We start from the raw sequence: 16,844 nt of genomic DNA on the forward strand, positions 1-16,844 counted from the left end.
ACCCAGTTTAAGATTTATGAAACCTTTGACATTTTTGTGAAATCACACACACATGGGCACACAAAGCATTTTGTCTGCACATGGAAACACCTTCAAATATATGTGGGATGCACAAGAACCACCACTGATTACAACAACCAATATATTGTGGTTTGATGCAAAAGAAAAAAAGTATTTTGTGTATAATGTTTAGTTTTTTATGTTAAGTTTAAAATTAAATGTAATTGAACCTTCTTATGACAAGAATTATGTGATTTGCTCAATCTGTGCAGATTGTTATAAGAGGATAAAACAGCATAATGTTTTTGTAGTTCAAATACAGTTTTGAATGATTTAAATTGTTTTTGCAAAATTATCTTTAGCTAATTTACAGTGGTTTATTTTTAGCGTCACTGACAGGCATAAAAAAAAATCATTTCTGCAGCAAGAAACTCAAACAAACGCTGCATTCCTGTATGTGCAGCTTCTTGAAGGAATGTCTGATTTCGCGATGGGATATTTTAACCATGCACTACTTGAGAAAAAGCTTGAAAGGCAGGGAAGGTGTAGGGCTAAATGTAAGGGTAACCCTAGGAAATGAGATTCATCCTAAATCAGTTGTGAACACCTTCAAAATTAGTCGCTCCCTTTTTTTTTATTTATTTATCTCATAACTCAAATAATTGGCATTTATATTCTCGAGTCATCAGCGGTAAAAAAAAAAATTGTGTACTGAGAAGATGACACTCTTTTTCTTTCTCTCTTGTCTCAATCTAACACTTAGACCGAAACGCTTTTTTAAAGTTTCTATTCCTGAGTTGAACATCCATTATCTTTCCAATGAGAGCCGGGCCTTCTCCGCGATTTCCATCCGAGCGAGATCAACGCCCATGCAGATAATTACTTTGAATGTCAAAAAGATGTAGTTTTAATATCGTCTCTATTAGCCCGTTGGCTAGGTAATTAAGGTGCAGATGACAGCGGCGAGGGAAACAGATGGCATTTGCTTACAGTGATTCAGAAAGTAAACAATGAGCCTGGGAGTGGAGAGAGGAAGGGCTGCTGCAGAGCGCCCAGCACCCATTTATCTCGGCTTCAAGGCGTTGATCACCAAGGCTATTGTTGTCATCCTCAGAGGCATTGACAATTGTTGATTAGAGAAAACACCTAGAAGTTTATTTTTAATTTAGACTCCCAACAGCAGCATCAGTGGGCATGGCTCCTGAACGAGCAGGTGAAGAAGCAGGTGTTGCCCTTTGGCGGCTCTGGCGACGTCGACTTCTTCAATGTCTGCGAGCATCGAGGCGACATCACTTGTTAGTTAATAATGGAGGTGTAATCAGAGGCCACAGCTAAGCCTCGATTTTATAGACGGCAGTGAAGAATACGGAGTAAAAGGTTCTGTTTTAAAAGTCCATTGTTATCATTATTATTATTTCCATTTATTACATCCTGAACTATAATAAAAATACATTAAATAAACATGAAAATAAATAATGCCCAAACTAAACAAATACAACAATAAGTAGTTGCATCTTAAAATAAATTTATAACATATTCTTATGTACTATCTACTCTTAAAACATTTTGAGATTGCTTTTATAAACTTAACTTTTCATTTTTGTCAAGGCAGGAAAATGATTTAACCAGATGATTAAATGTGAATTGTTGCCGCTTAATTCATATTTTTTTAAAATGTCTCCATATTTTTTTTTTAAGTTTAAAATATATTTATTGAATATTAAAATAAAGGAAAAAATGAAAACGCAATGAGACACAAAACGCTTCCAGCACGTCGAGCGTGCGTCTTTATTTAATAATGAAAACAGCAAGAGTTGTACTGATTTATTTATCTACAAATTGCATATACCGCGTAACATTTTAATCTCGTTAAAATAACGCCGTAAAAGAACAAATGTTGTTTTGTTACACCTTTCTCATTAATTTGAACAGTTTAAAGCGCTCCGCTTGTTTTGGCAGGGTGAACTGGGACATGCAACATGCGGTCAATAACTGGGAGCAAATTACTTGATTCCCCCCTCAAATAGTTAATCTTACATATTCTTAAATCAACAAAAATATCTTACACTTACCTTAATGCAGAGATTAAAGACGCGCTTCAGGTTTAATCTGAACTCGTCTTGTAAATGTGAATTAAACTCTCATTGTGTAGACGCAATAATGTTCCCAAACGAAACAGAGCATTTTAAAGTAATATACAGAAACTTATTTAAAGGGATGTTAATTTCCCTTTATTATATGACATGAATTTACTTGTTTTGGACTCTTGCCGTAAGGCTGCATTGCCTGAAGTGATACCAAACGTGCAGTTTAAAATCTATAAAATTAATTTTTTTGGAGGTATACACTGCATCGATTTGAGCTTTCCGGGAACTCCCTTCAGATTCTTAACACTTCATATTTGAAAAAAAAAAAAGAACTCAGGTGGACACTGTTGAAAAAAAAAAGAGAGAGACACAAACCAATCAGATCGCTCCTTCTCCCTTTGGCCAATGACAGACGCCACATTGTTGTCAAATTTGTCTAATGAAAATGTAGGAGCAACAATAGGGAGAGGGGAGAGAGGGATCTGTATCCACTGACGATCTCAGGAGGAAGTTAGTGTCTCAGACTGCGGCTCCTGGACACTTTTTAACTTCTGATCGAAGAGGACTGATCTCTTCTTTCAGCTTCATCTCTTGTCGGATCTAAAATCGTTTCTCCACATATTTTCTGGATAGCTTCCACCAGAGTTCTGTTTCTAAGTCAGTTTGTAGAAATCGCTAACTTCAGTTGTTGCGCAGAGATGTTGCAGCAGATGTGATCAACTCAAGGTCAGTTCAGCTAAAACAGGTCGATCATCCAACATTGCTTACTTACTTAGTTTCTATTAAATAATTGACTTAGACGGCATGGATCTGAGACCGGAGCTCCCCACAGCGTCTTCCGCCTCCCAGGTCCACCCGGGGGCGGCAGCGGTGGCCGCGGCGGCCTCCATCCCGGTAACCATGGCCAGCAACCTGCTGCGTGGCCCTCCGCTGCTGCTGCGCGCCGCGGACAAGTATCCCCGCACGCCGAAGTGCGCCCGCTGCAGGAACCACGGCGTGGTGTCCGCGCTGAAGGGCCACAAGCGCTACTGCCGCTGGAAGGACTGCATGTGCGCCAAGTGCACGCTGATCGCGGAGCGGCAGCGGGTGATGGCGGCGCAGGTGGCGCTGCGGCGGCAGCAGGCGCAGGAGGAGAACGAGGCCCGGGAGCTGCAGCTGCTCTACGGCACCGCCGAGGGCCTGGCTCTGGCCGCAGCTAACGGTATCATCCCCCCGCGTCCCAACTATGAGGTGTTCGGCTCTGTCAACAGCGAGAGCAACTCAGGTGAGTGGATAGGAATGTTTTTTATTTGGAGCAGGTGGATTTACCTGTCAGCAGATCATTGCTTGAAGAAGTTGCTGTGAACTGTCTTTATACTGTATGGACCGCATTAAGAAGCTACTTCTTATACATGCAATATAGCATGATTTTTTTTATGTCAGACCCTTCGCCATTCTTACTTCAGTGTCGTAACATTAAACAAAAAAAATCTTACCCATGCAGTTACAAAACAATCAGGCTACTTCTCAGTTATTTATTTATTTATTATCAGAAATGTTTGCTGTGGCCTGCTGCATATATTGACATCTATTCAGGTTCAGATCCCTATTTGGGCCAGTTGACTCATATGGCCAGTTATGTCCCGTGATTAAACCACACTGACCCCTAACCCCAAACATGGAGATATATAACCATACTTTCTTACTGTAGCCTATAAGAGAAAATTAGTTTAAATCATCAAAGTCTGTGCAAAACGTCCTCATGGTGGGTACGAAACAGACTACAATGGGTGATGTTCCACTAAGTACGAAACGATCAAAACTGGAAAGGTACCAAATTACAAGATTTCCTGAGAGTTTCGAGTCAACTGACTAATTCCTAACTTTTTCACTAAGTCACCCTGAGGTGTTGCTATTTAGACCCATCCTGCATGCAGTAACCTGTTAATAATAATAAACCACTTTGACACCGATTCATCCTACACTTATTAAAAGGCTTCTCCAAAGGACACAAAGTATTCCTTCTTAGCTTTCACTAATCTGAGCACGGATGTTTGTGTCTGCAGAGGCTAGTATCCAGAAGTATGACCTGTTTCCAAAGACCCAGATGTCCGGCTCAACCACCCCTCAGAAGTCCGTAGGGAAACCTGGGTCCACCGAGAGCGACTCTGCTCCGGGCATGTCCTCCCCAGACGGCCGGCACGGAGGAGGCTCGGGGTCAGAGAACGGAGACAGCGAGTCTTTCATCAACTCACCGGTGTCCAAGCCTTTAAAGGACGGAGAGGAAACCCCCGGATCCGTCAGCTCGCTCGCGTCGGACTCCGGCTCCGAGACCGACAAAGACGAGCAGGAGCCCTCCCCGTCCTCCGCGGCCTCCCGGCACATGAACGCCATCGACATCCTGACCCGGGTGTTCCCGAGCCACAAGCGCAGCGTGCTGGAGCTGGTTCTGCAGGGCTGCGGCAAGGACGTGGTGCAGGCCATCGAGCAGATCCTCAACAACAGCGGCGCGCAGACCCCTAATAAGGCCGGGCCGGAGGAGACGTGGACGGCGGAGAGGATGGTCCAAAGCGCACAGCAGACTCCCGCTGCATCTGGAACCGCAGCCACTCCGACCAGGCCGATGCTCGCCGGAGCCATGACGCTGAGTAACCGCTCCGCGTTTTCTCCGCTCCAGCCGAACGCCCCGCACTTCGGAGCAGAACCCGGCACCTACCCGCTGGGGACCCACCTGGGACTGAGCCCGCTGCGGCTGGCCTACTCCGCGCACAGCCGCGGTCTGGCCTTCATGACGCCCTACTCCACCACAGGGCTCATGCCCACCTTGGGCTTCAGACCCCCCATGGACTATGCTTTTAGCGACCTGATAAGGGACAGGACAATGCTGCACAAAGAGCAAGGCTATGCCAGCAGCCTGTACGGGCCTTTAGTCAACAACACGCCGGACAAACAGTGAAACTGCTGGACTGAAAACACACTCCACTGCAGTATAACAAACCTGTGATGTGTTCTGTATATATTAGAATTACCAGACTTGTAGACAGTTGTTCAGAGAGGGGGAGAAACTAAACTGAATTATGTGTAACTTTAAAGCTTATTTTATGTGTTAGATTACAAAAATCTGGACGCTTTTCCCCATTTATCAACATCATAAAATTAAAGCGAACAAGTTCCAAGTTAAATCGAGCTGGGAGACACTTAGTCCTCCAACTGCAGGTTTTATGTAAAATTGTAATAAGATAAATATTTATCATTGGGTTTGAATTTTTATAGATTATCTTATTTTACAGCCAGCTGGCACAACTAAACAATTGGATAATAAATGGTGCGAAGCGAATAACGTGTGCAGATCTTTTTTCCCCCTTTCTTTGTTGTATGATTTCAACAATCTCACTTTTTGCCTGTATTTTATATATATATATATATATATATATATATATATATATATATATATATATATATATATAAAACCAATTGCATTTGGCAACATGAAATGTTTGACTTCTCATTTAGTCAGACCCACTGTTGAAAGATATACTGTCACATAAATATGCTGGGAATAAATGTTATTTTAAAAATGTGTGTAACTTGACTCTTATGTTTTACATTACAGCGCTGTCCGTTGGAATAATCTTTTTACAAGCCGAAAAAAACTAAATGTTGCGACTTCAAATTTTGCCAAAGTGTTCTTAGATAAGAAACTAAGATGGTTTATCAAGATAAAGAATAGACGAAATAAATAATGCGCAAAATCCTCTCTAGGTGAGATCTGCTTTTCCTAAACTATGCAGTGATCTAACTGCAAGTAAAGTGTTTGGCCTAAACTTAGAACACTGTTTTAAAGCAGAGACAAATTTAACTTGTTTAAACAAATACCAGACCAAAAACTATAAATCTGATTTTCCTTTGAATTGTTTTAAAAACAAACTATCCGGAGGCTCCGACATGAAATTTAATCCGTTTTAGGGCATTAGAGTCATTAGCGTTTTACGCTGTAATTTAAATAAACAACGTAAAGATTAGTTCAGATAAATAGACCTGTAGATAATAATAATAATAATAATAATAATAACAATCATTATTAATATTATTTTAAAATGTCCAGTATGCACTCAACAGCTTCCTCTGACTGAAATCAGAGGTTTTGTCATCATTCTTGGTGCTTCATTGTTCCATGTCATTAAATAATTTATTACAATAATTAAATCATTGCGGATTTAATAGCTACAACACACAAAAATAAAATAAAAATAAGATTTAAAAAATGAAATATAGTAAATGTATATTATAGGCGTAAATCAGACTGGGTTTTGTTTGATTTCGCTGCACATGATGCAGTTTTACAGCTAAGTCGCTGGATTGTGCCACCTATCAGCACTTTCTCTACCCGTTCAGGTAACATGACAACCACGACTCAATGCTCAAAGTGCAAGGGCTCCCCCTGCCGGTCAGTATTGTTAAAGAGATTCGAAAACATATCTCCGAGCATCACCACTCTGCTTCTTTACTGATTGAAAAACGTCCATTAAAAGTTTTTCTTTGTCATTGTTTTGCTGATGATCACCTGAACAAACGTGTTCGTGTAAAACAATATTTAGTTCAGACTCAAAAGTCAAATATTTTGTGACACTCCTGTGTCTTCCGCTGTGCTACAAAGCAATTATAATAATACAAAAATAAATAAATTAGAGTTTACATAAATGCAGATATCATTCCACGGAAAGGTGATTATATCTTTTTAAACTGGGAAAACCAACATTATTTAAAACGTTGTTTTGAAGCAGTTCATGGGTTGGATGCCGAGATGTCTGTGTGTGACAGACGTTACCGCTAGGTGGGAGTCTCATCAAAGGAACTGCATCCTCAGCATCATCCTAGATGTGAAGGACCAGCATCTGTAAATCCGAAGATGTGCAGGGCCTTGCAAAAGTATTCATTGAACCTTTTTTATGTTTTGTCACATCACAGTCACACAATTTAAGGCATTTATTTGGATTTTATGTGACTGACCAACACAAAGTAGTCCAAAGTTAAAGGAAACATTTTCAAAGGTCTTTGAAAATGTTTACATGTAAAAATCTGAAAAAAGGTGTCATGTGCATTTGTATTTAGTCCATTCACTCTGATACTGATTAAAGGTATCCCAGCCATTTTCTTTAAGAAGTCAGCAAACAAACAGCATCATGATGAACAAGAAACAGCAGACAGGTCAGGGAGAAGGTTGTGGAGATGTTTAAAGCAGGTGTAGAACACGGCACAAACCATCGTCCGAAGATGGGTCCAGAGACATGACCGTTTACACAAATTAACAATCTGGAGAAGGGGAACGTTGCTGAGGAGTGGACATCCCCTCGTGTTGGGTACAGTGTAAGCACGGTAACAATATAACTGTACATCAGCAGCTGGCACTATATCCTTTTTGATCTATTACTTCTGAGTTGGTGCTTTAGTAAAGAGGTATTTTAGATTTGTTTCATTTGTTGGGAATTTAGGACTCCATTGATTATCTATATCTATAGACTGGTCTTCGTTGAACTGGATTAGTCTACACTACACATAGATTATTAAAAAATATAATTTGACATGTATCTGTATTTTGACAAAAAATCATTTTCACTTCTTGTTTTTGCATATGTTTGTGATTGTAACATGACAAAATGTGTCAAAATTTATTTGGGGTGTGGATACTTTTGCAAAGGCCTGCAGATAACAGAAGATCCAATTAAAATGACTCTCATTAAAATACACAAAGCATGATGTTTTATTTTGTCTTACATACCAAGTTACATAAATAAACGGACCTATAGCACCCTCTGCTGGTCATCTATGTGCAAAGTGCTGGGATAAAACATTCCTTGTAGCAGCATATTCGAGATCAGCAAAGCAGAGGAAATCTTTCTTATCATGTGTGCATTTGCAGTAGCAGACAATAACTCCTAAGCACCACGTCTTGTTATTGTACAGAGACATAAACAGATATTATTTATCAATTCTTTTGCATTGCAGTATATTTACTAGTGATGTTGATGTGAAGATTTCAAGTGCAAATCCATCTACAACCATTCCAGTTGGTTTAAAAATATGGAAAGGAAGAGCCAGCAGCACCAGCTTGTAGAGCATTTCTGGTCTGTGCAATCATAATTTCTGTGCTCCATTCTCTGTGTTTGCTAATGAATAATTAGACAAAAGCAGATAAATAGCCACAGGCTTCCAGAGTAGCGCAGAAACATGAGGGAATCCATTTATGTTATTACTCTATACTTAAAACCCATTTTCATTTTTAGAAATGCTGTTTGGCTTACTGTGAGAATAATAAATAGATAACAGCAAAGCACCAAGACAACGACAATTGTGCACATTGTGGACTGAATTTAGTGCCTCCAATCTTACAGCTCGGTAAAAATGTAGCTAAACATATAAAATAAGAATTAAAGTTTTGTTTTGCTACAGTATGCACTAAAAGGTTTTATAGCTTGACTGAATCATCAACAATGTTTCATCAACGAGCTGCCACTGATGAAAATAACCAAAAGCCTTGCCTACAGCTACACAAATACCAACTGTTCCACATAATAATAAAACAGCAGATAGATTAGCTTTAGCCTACCAGTTCGTATTCTTTTTACTATTTAAAAAATAAAGCCAGACATTCAGGTAACCTATCAAAGTATTATTCAGGATGCACACTCTGCTTTTGAAAGGAGCCCGAGCATGTTTAAAATATAGGTTTAGTATTGTCTTTATCACTAAACAACCATAATAGTCTGTAGATTCTTTTAAGAACTAAATATCACTGTAATAATTATTTTAACGAAAGAAGACAGATAATTTAGAGAAGTCTAAGGATAGTAAATTAAGTAATATAAACACAAGGCAGTAATTGTGCAGTGGGCTGGAGTCATGGTACCCTCTGACCAGGTGAACAACCATGTATCAACACTCAGACTCAAGAGAAGCCAATGAACCTAGCAAGCATTTTTTAGGGCGGTATAAGAAAGCTGGTGAAAATCAATGCCTGCATAAGGAGGGGTTATAGGACATGGTTACAAGGTTCATTAACAAATAAATAACGTTTTGCAACAGTATTCTTGAAAAAATACTACTGCAAAAGTATTGCTTTGAACTTCCCCACTACTTTATCCCTGACCTTTTCTGCTGTGTTCCTTGGTCCTCATGATGCTGATTGTTCACTAATGTCTCTAACAGACCTCTGTGGCCTTTACCGAACCACTGTATTTCATTAAGAATAGCACACAAGTTGACACTATTTAGAAATTATCTGAGTTTTTTTTACAGCAGCAGTGGCGATCGAGGAGCTTGCCCCACATTTACCTTATTGCCACTTCAAGAATGAATTGATTAGCTTGTCGAGAGAGAGACAGCGCGGGCTTTGAGGAAAAACGCCAAAGGATATTTGGCTAACTGTTACCTCTCCCTCTCATCTTCTCCTTGCTCTTACTTGGTTTTACACTTACAAAACATGGCATTGCATTTCACTTTTATGCAGATGTTTGTCAGATATGTATTCCCGTTAAGAAAAAAAAGCACATACTGTGCAGCCAATGCTTTAGTGTCTTGATGACATTGAAGCCTAGATGGCACTTAACTTTTTAAAATTCAATGAGAAAAAGACTGAAGTAATGGTTTTTGGTAACCCCACTGAGACCACCAATGTGTTTTTAGATTCATTGGCCCAGTATAATAAGCCGGTTGTCAAAAAATCTGGGGGTCAAATGGACCTCGATCCTAAATTTGACAGTCAAATTAAGGCAGTGGTTAAGTTAAGCTTTTTACACTTGAGGCAGCGGGCTAAAATGCATCCAATTCTCTCCAAGGAGGACATTGAGACAGTAACAGTAATCCACCCATTTGTTACTACTCGACTGGATTACTGTAATACAGGTCCTTCTCAAAATATTAGCATATTGTGATAAAGTTCATTATTTTCCATAATGTCATGATGAAAAATTAACATTCATATATTTTAGATTCATTGCACACTAACTGAAATATTTCAGGTCTTTTATTGTCTTAATACGGATGATTTTGGCATACAGCTCATGAAAACCCAAAATTCCTATCTCACAAAATTAGCATATCATTAAAAGGGTCTCTAAACGAGCTATGAACCTAATCATCTGAATCAACGAGTTAACTCTAAACACCTGCAAAAGATTCCCGAGTCCTTTAAAACTCCCAGCCTGGTTCATCACTCAATACCCCAATCATGGGTAAGACTGCCGACCTGACTGCTGTCCAGAAGGCCACTATTGACACCCTCAAGCAAGAGGGTAAGACATAGAAAGAAATTTCTGAACGAATAGGCTGTTCCCAGAGTGCTGTATCAAGGCACCTCAGTGGGAAGTCTGTGGGAAGGAAAAAGTGTGGCAGAAAACGCTGCACAACGAGAAGAGGTGACCAGACCCTGAGGAAGATTGTGGAGAAGGGCCGATTCCAGACCTTGGGGGACCTGCGGAAGCAGTGGACTGAGTCTGGAGTAGAAACATCCAGAGCCACCGTGCACAGGCGTGTGCAGGAAATGGGCTACAGGTGCCGCATTCCCCAGGTCAAGCCACTTTTGAACCAGAAACAGCGGCAGAAGCACCTGACCTGGGCTACAGAGAAGCAGCACTGGACTGTTGCTCAGTGGTCCAAAGTACTTTTTTCGGATGAAAGCAAATTCTGCATGTCATTCGGAAATCAAGGTGCCAGAGTCTGGAGGAAGACTGGGGAGAAGGAAATGCCAAAATGCCAGAAGTCCAGTGTCAAGTACCCACAGTCAGTGATGGTCTGGGGTGCCGTGTCAGCTGCTGGTGTTGGTCCACTGTGTTTTATCAAGGGCAGGGTCAATGCAGCTAGCTATCAGGAGATTTTGGAGCACTTCATGCTTCCATCTGCTGAAAAGCTTTATGGAGATGAAGATTTCATTTTTCAGCACGACCTGGCACCTGCTCACGGTGCCAAAACCACTGGTAAATGGTTTACTGACCATGGTATCACTGTGCTCAATTGGCCTGCCAACTCTCCTGACCTGAACCCCATAGAGAATCTGTGGGATATTGTGAAGAGAACGTTGAGAGACTCAAGACCCAACACTCTGGATGAGCTAAAGGCCGCTATCGAAGAATCCTGGGCCTCCATAAGACCTCAGCAGTGCCACAGGCTGATTGCCTCCATGCCACGCCGCATTGAAGCAGTCATTTCTGCCAAAAGATTCCCGACCAAGTATTGAGTGCATAACTGTACATGATTATTTGAAGGTTGACGTTTTTTGTATTAAAAACATTTTTCGTTTATTGGTCGGATGAAATATGCTAATTTTGTGAGATAGGAATTTTGGGTTTTCATGAGCTGTATGCCACAATCATCCGTATTAAGACAATAAAAGACCTGAAATATTTCAGTTAGTGTGCAATGAATCTAAAATATATGAATGTTAAATTTTCATCATTACATTATGGAAAATAATGAACTTTATCACAATATGCTAATATTTTGAGAAGGACCTGTACACTTTATGTAGGGGTCAGTGCTTCGTCCATCACTTGTCTCTAGAAGGTGCAAACTGCTGTATCACGTCTTTTGACTGGCACTCAGACGTTTGAACATATTTCCCCAATCTTAGCTTCCCTTCACTGGCTGTTTATTTCTTTTAGGATTTATATTAAAATTATTATTATTCTGTCTCTCTGAATTTATTGCAGCCTTACACACCGACCCGCTCTCACTGAACGTAGGACTGAGAGTAAACTTAGAGGATATCGTGGTTTTGCTGTAGCAGCTTCAAAACTGTGGAATGATCTGCCTTGGAAATTGGACAGACGACCTCTCTGTCTGTTTTAAATCTCTTCTGAAAACCCATGTTTTTATCCTGGCATTTGACACCCTGTGAGATGTTGGTTTTAGGTCATTTTTAAATTAGATGTTTTAGTTGATTTTTTTTGCTGTTTTATGTATGTATAGAGCTGTTTACTTGTGTATTGTGTGTCTTAATGTGTTTAGTTTTTTTGTATTTAACTAATTTAACTGTCCAGCCCTTTGGTCCTGTGCTGCTGTTTAAAGAGCTTTATAAATTAAGTTGTATTTGATTGGTTGGAGATTGGGATCAAGCACAGAACCTTGTGGAACTCCACAGCTAACACGGCTATGTGAGAAATATTGTTTATAGGAAAAAACGAGTCATTTAAAATTCTAGAACCTTAATAAAACATAAATTACAGTTATCTGTTATAAAAGGTTGTGGTCAATCACTGCAAATGCAGCTTCCAGATCTAACAGACACAATGTCATTATGGAGATAATTTGTAACAATCACATTTGCTCTTTCTTTGCTTCAATGATTATAAGGCTGAATGGTCTAACCAGGGTCAAGATAAACTTGTATCTGGCCCTTTCTTTCATAACACCATTTGCAACTAGTCAGACCTCCTCAGGTACAGACTATCTACCTATTTATTTATTTACATGATATTTGTACAGGCAGCTGATTTGTAGAACGTGACTCGACACAGACAGAGAGTCACAGTGCTTCCCTGTTGCCAATTTAGTTCCTTATTCTGTTATAGAGATGCAAAAAAAGACAACAAACTGCTGCCAGAATTACCTGCTGTATGGGGCTAAATGAATCACAAAATACTACAGGCTTCTTCTTGTTTAGTGATTTCTGGGTAAAGACCCAGAAATCACTAAACACTAAATTGCTTTTTAATGAAAAACACAAATTGAAATGACTTTTTTTAAGACCGAAGAAAATATTACTCTTGTATTTCTATCCACCTTCATTGGTTAGTTCAAAACCTTTTGTTTTTCTTTGAAAACAGCCTTTTGAAGAAAGTAGTGCTTGTATAAAGGGGAAGCTGAAGACCATACATGTGTTGGGTGCTATGTAAATCTGGTCAGTTTGAAGCTCAGAGGTTGTGTATGACTTTAGACATGCAGCTGTGCTGACACAGCAGGAACACACTAAACCTCAAAATGTGCAGAATAACAGTTAATACTGCAGGGACACATAAGGTGTGCTGAAATCTGACAGTGTTCATGTGTGAGCGCTCTGGATTATTTACGATCTATTACTGCATGCTGCATGTGCACACTGTATTTTTTTTAAAATGTGTGTGTAACACATGCCTGAACAAAATTCTTGAGGAGGTGGGGTGTGTTTCAGTTTCCCTTGAGGCTACTGCAACAACTTGGATTTATTACCCACATAATTATCCGCATCAGGTGTTCAGTTCATTTTCCTCCTAGTGCCAATTGCTAAGTGACTACTGGGATAAGAGCATATCCTACACAGCCCTGGAAAAAAAAAAAAAAAAAAAAATTGGTATAGAAAATAAATGAATGAGGATTGTGAGATGTGAAAAAAAAAGAAACGCAAGCACACACACATACACTGTGCATGAAAAGCTGTGGTCCTTGTGACTGTGCGTACAAAGAGTGGCACGGGTGGACTGCTTGACACATTTTTTCAGCTCCACAAAGATGGTTACAACGTTAGAGGTTCCTACCAGTTTTTACTCTGTCCATACTCACTCTTATAAATGAGTGGGCAGTGAATGGGCTGCAGCGAGAAAAAGCAGCAAAGCTGGGAGGAATAGTCCAAAATGCTCACAAAGAGACAATGAAACCTTCTCTGCAGGTAATAAATTTGTCTTTCTAAATATAAAACTGCAAGGCCTTGCAAAAAAATTTCAGACCCCTTGAATCTTGAAAATTTTCATTCGTTATATCTGAAAACTTGTGATGGACCAACATAAAGTAGACTACAACTGCAAGGCTTGCTGAAAACTATACCTGGTTTTAAGTTTTTTGTAACAAATAAAAATCCTTAGCAAGCATTTGAAATGAACACCTTTCACTCTGACACAACAAAATAAATGTAGCATAGCCAACTGCCTCCAGAAAGTCATAGATAAACAAAATCGTCTTGCGTGTAATTTAATTTCTGTAAAAATAAGCTGTTCTGCGAATGCCACACATAGTTGGTGGATGAACAGGTCCAAGGTAACTCTGGAAGAATTGCAGAGATCCACAATTTGGGAGGGAGAGTCCGTTAAGACAACAAGTATCGATCATGCACTCTATAGCTTTGGCCCTAAAGAAAGAGATTAGTATTTTTGAAAAAGTCATGAGAAATTCCATTTTGACACAAGCCATTTACGGGACACAACAAACATGCGGAAGAAGATAATTAACTCTGGTGTGAACCACAAGCAAAACACTACATTTGGTGGAAAGCTAGTACTGCACATCACCATGAAATCCATCATATTGGTAGTAGCATCGTACTGAGAGGATGCTTTTCTTCATGCTACCACCATGTAGGAACAATCCAGGAAGAAAATCTGTTAGAGGAGGAAAAAAACTCGAGACTGGGGCTGAGTTTCTCCTTCCAGCAGGACATATACAGCCAGAGCTAGAATGTTTTAAATAAATGCTTATTGATTTTAATGCATGACCCAGTCAAGGTCCAGACCTAAATCCAATTCAGAATCTGTCACAAGACTCGAATATGCAGTTCATAGACGCTCTTCATTCAGTCTGACTAAAACTTGTCATTGTAACATGAGAAAAAGAAGGAAAACTTCAAGTGTTATGAATACTTTTGCAAGTCACTGCAGAATCTGTATGTAAAAAAATAAAGCACATGTGAACTTTGACTTCATTGTGTACTAGATAATGTGTGCAGTATATGTATGACAGATCTGTTATAATAATCAGTATTTATATTTTTAAAGATTAAATGGCCTAAACTATCATGCACATTTTATAAAAGAAAAAAAGCTAGCATTTCAAAATCTCGAGCTGCTGGTCTTGCCCAATGCTTACTGAGAGTAAAAACATCCATACACATACTTATATCCCCCCTGTCTACACCCCTTATAATATACATATAGAACACCATATGTGATATGCTAATAAAATTCTTAACACAGGTTGAAATGTTGCTAGCTTCTCCCTGAGCCACCATTCCTAGCTGTTCCTCATCGGTGCTTTCTGCTGAAACGCACAATTTGCAATGTGCAGTTAATGAGTTGTTGAAAGCTAAGAATGGATCCCATTCTAGCTGTAATTGTGTAAGGTTTCCCAAGGGGGGCAAGTCTGTGTGTATGTGTGCATACAAGGGAAATTTATGCATGTGTAATTCAGCAGATATGTGTGTCTTAGCCAGCCGGCTGCCTGTGCGTGTGTGTGTTTGCAGTAAGTGAATCAAAGAAAGAGCCAGAGAACAGATCTATTTTTTAAGTGGTCTTACGTCTTTTAGTCAAGTATCACAATAAAATCAACAACTACATATATATATAACATTTAATTGAAACCACATATTTACATACAATTTCAAAAAAGACACGTTAGCTGTTTTAGGTTAGCTCAGATTACCCAAACTATTTGTCTTTGCTAAATGCCAGAATAACGAGGGAGGAGATTTTCTAGATTTTCTTAATTACTTGCTACAGAATCAAAGGGTTACATACACTGAGTTAATTCACATCATTTGAATAAACCAGAGGCAGCTGTGAGTGTATTTTACATTTAGTAGAAAAAGGAGGAAATTGTCAGGCTTGAAAGCCTGAGAACATCCATCTCATCTGTGAAATACACGGGTGGCAGCATCAAGTTATGTTGGTGGAGAAAATGGTCCACTTCTCAATGTAACACCATGAACTTTACTTGCTTATTCGGTATGCCGTTAGTGTGGCGTACTAATGGTCCGTTGGTATCATAGAGGCCTTGATATTAATTCCAGAATCCTAGGACTTCCACAGAGTAGCTATACAAATGCAGACTCCAATTAACTCATTAAAGAGGAAACATGAATCAGCATTACTGAAACATGATGAACAGTTTTCACTCCTTTGTGTATCAAACAGACCAACCTTTGAGAGCCCATAACCCTATTAAGAGTTCAGCTGGTTTACTTTTAACGTAACAAATTTGGAATTAAATGCATACTGCAAACATAGAATACATTAATGATACTTACATTCCTGCCAATATTTTAAGCTTCCAACATATAAAAGTTAACTTTCATTTCTTTTTCACCTTATACATTTATATTGTCTGACAGCTGCATTATAAAAAAATATTTGAGATGTATGAAATTAGGACTTGCTATGACAGCTTATTATCGAGATACGCACAGGCACTGCTTTGTTGAGTCATATACTCTGAGATTAGCACAGCATTTCCCACCAGTTCTTCAGCTGAAGGCAGCAGATGTGAGGCTTAGCAGCACTGTTCAACCTTTACCAGGTGGAAAGATAGTGATGCAGCCCAGAGAGAACAAAGAAGCAAAGAGTGAATCATTTTTCACCTGCAACACTGACTCAGTGTCTCATGTAAAATCAGTGTTAGCCTTAAAGAGTGTTTACCGAAAATAAACAAATGTTTTAGACTTCCTTGTTACTTACTGAACAAACCTTAGCTCAGGAAAGAACGTATTATTGCTATTAATTAGTATGTTATAATTTAGAGTGGATGGTCTGAAATATAAAAATCTCTAGTAAAGCAACACTATGCTCTTTGTAGCAAACTTTAGTCTGGCCTTCATGTTTTTATTAGTGTAAAGGTTTCCTCTTTGCACACCTTCCATGAAAGTAAAACTTGTGCTGTCTCTTTCTGACATACAGTTTCATGTCAACAAGATTCTGCTGTAGCCCCCATGTTGACGATTATGGGCTTTTGGGGACTTCTTTAAGCATCTTGCTGACTGCTTTTAGTGTGAACATGCTTGGACATATTGGCAGTTCGTTTAAATATCCCCCACTTGTAGACTGC

The 16,844-nt window shown here is 39.4% G+C and overlaps 1 protein-coding gene across 2 annotated transcripts; it reads left to right on the forward strand.

Annotated features, from left to right (window-relative positions):
• The first annotated feature begins 1,877 nt into the window (after window positions 1-1,877).
• Window positions 1,878-5,648, forward strand: dmrta2 (DMRT-like family A2). Of its 2 annotated transcripts, XM_047375330.1 has the most exons (3): window positions 1,878-2,813; window positions 2,887-3,351; window positions 4,133-5,648. In XM_047375330.1, exons 2-3 carry the CDS (start codon window positions 2,892-2,894, stop codon window positions 5,020-5,022), a joined length of 1,350 nt encoding a protein of 449 aa, XP_047231286.1. In that variant the 5' UTR covers window positions 1,878-2,813; window positions 2,887-2,891; the 3' UTR covers window positions 5,023-5,648. The 2 variants fall into 2 exon arrangements, with proteins under 2 accessions (XP_047231286.1, XP_047231285.1); XM_047375329.1 differs by having other exon boundaries at window positions 1,880-3,351.
• Window positions 5,649-16,844: the final 11,196 nt, after the last annotated feature.

This window comes from Girardinichthys multiradiatus, chromosome 9, assembly GCF_021462225.1.
Source record: "Girardinichthys multiradiatus isolate DD_20200921_A chromosome 9, DD_fGirMul_XY1, whole genome shotgun sequence".
Taxonomy (NCBI): domain Eukaryota; kingdom Metazoa; phylum Chordata; class Actinopteri; order Cyprinodontiformes; family Goodeidae; genus Girardinichthys; species Girardinichthys multiradiatus.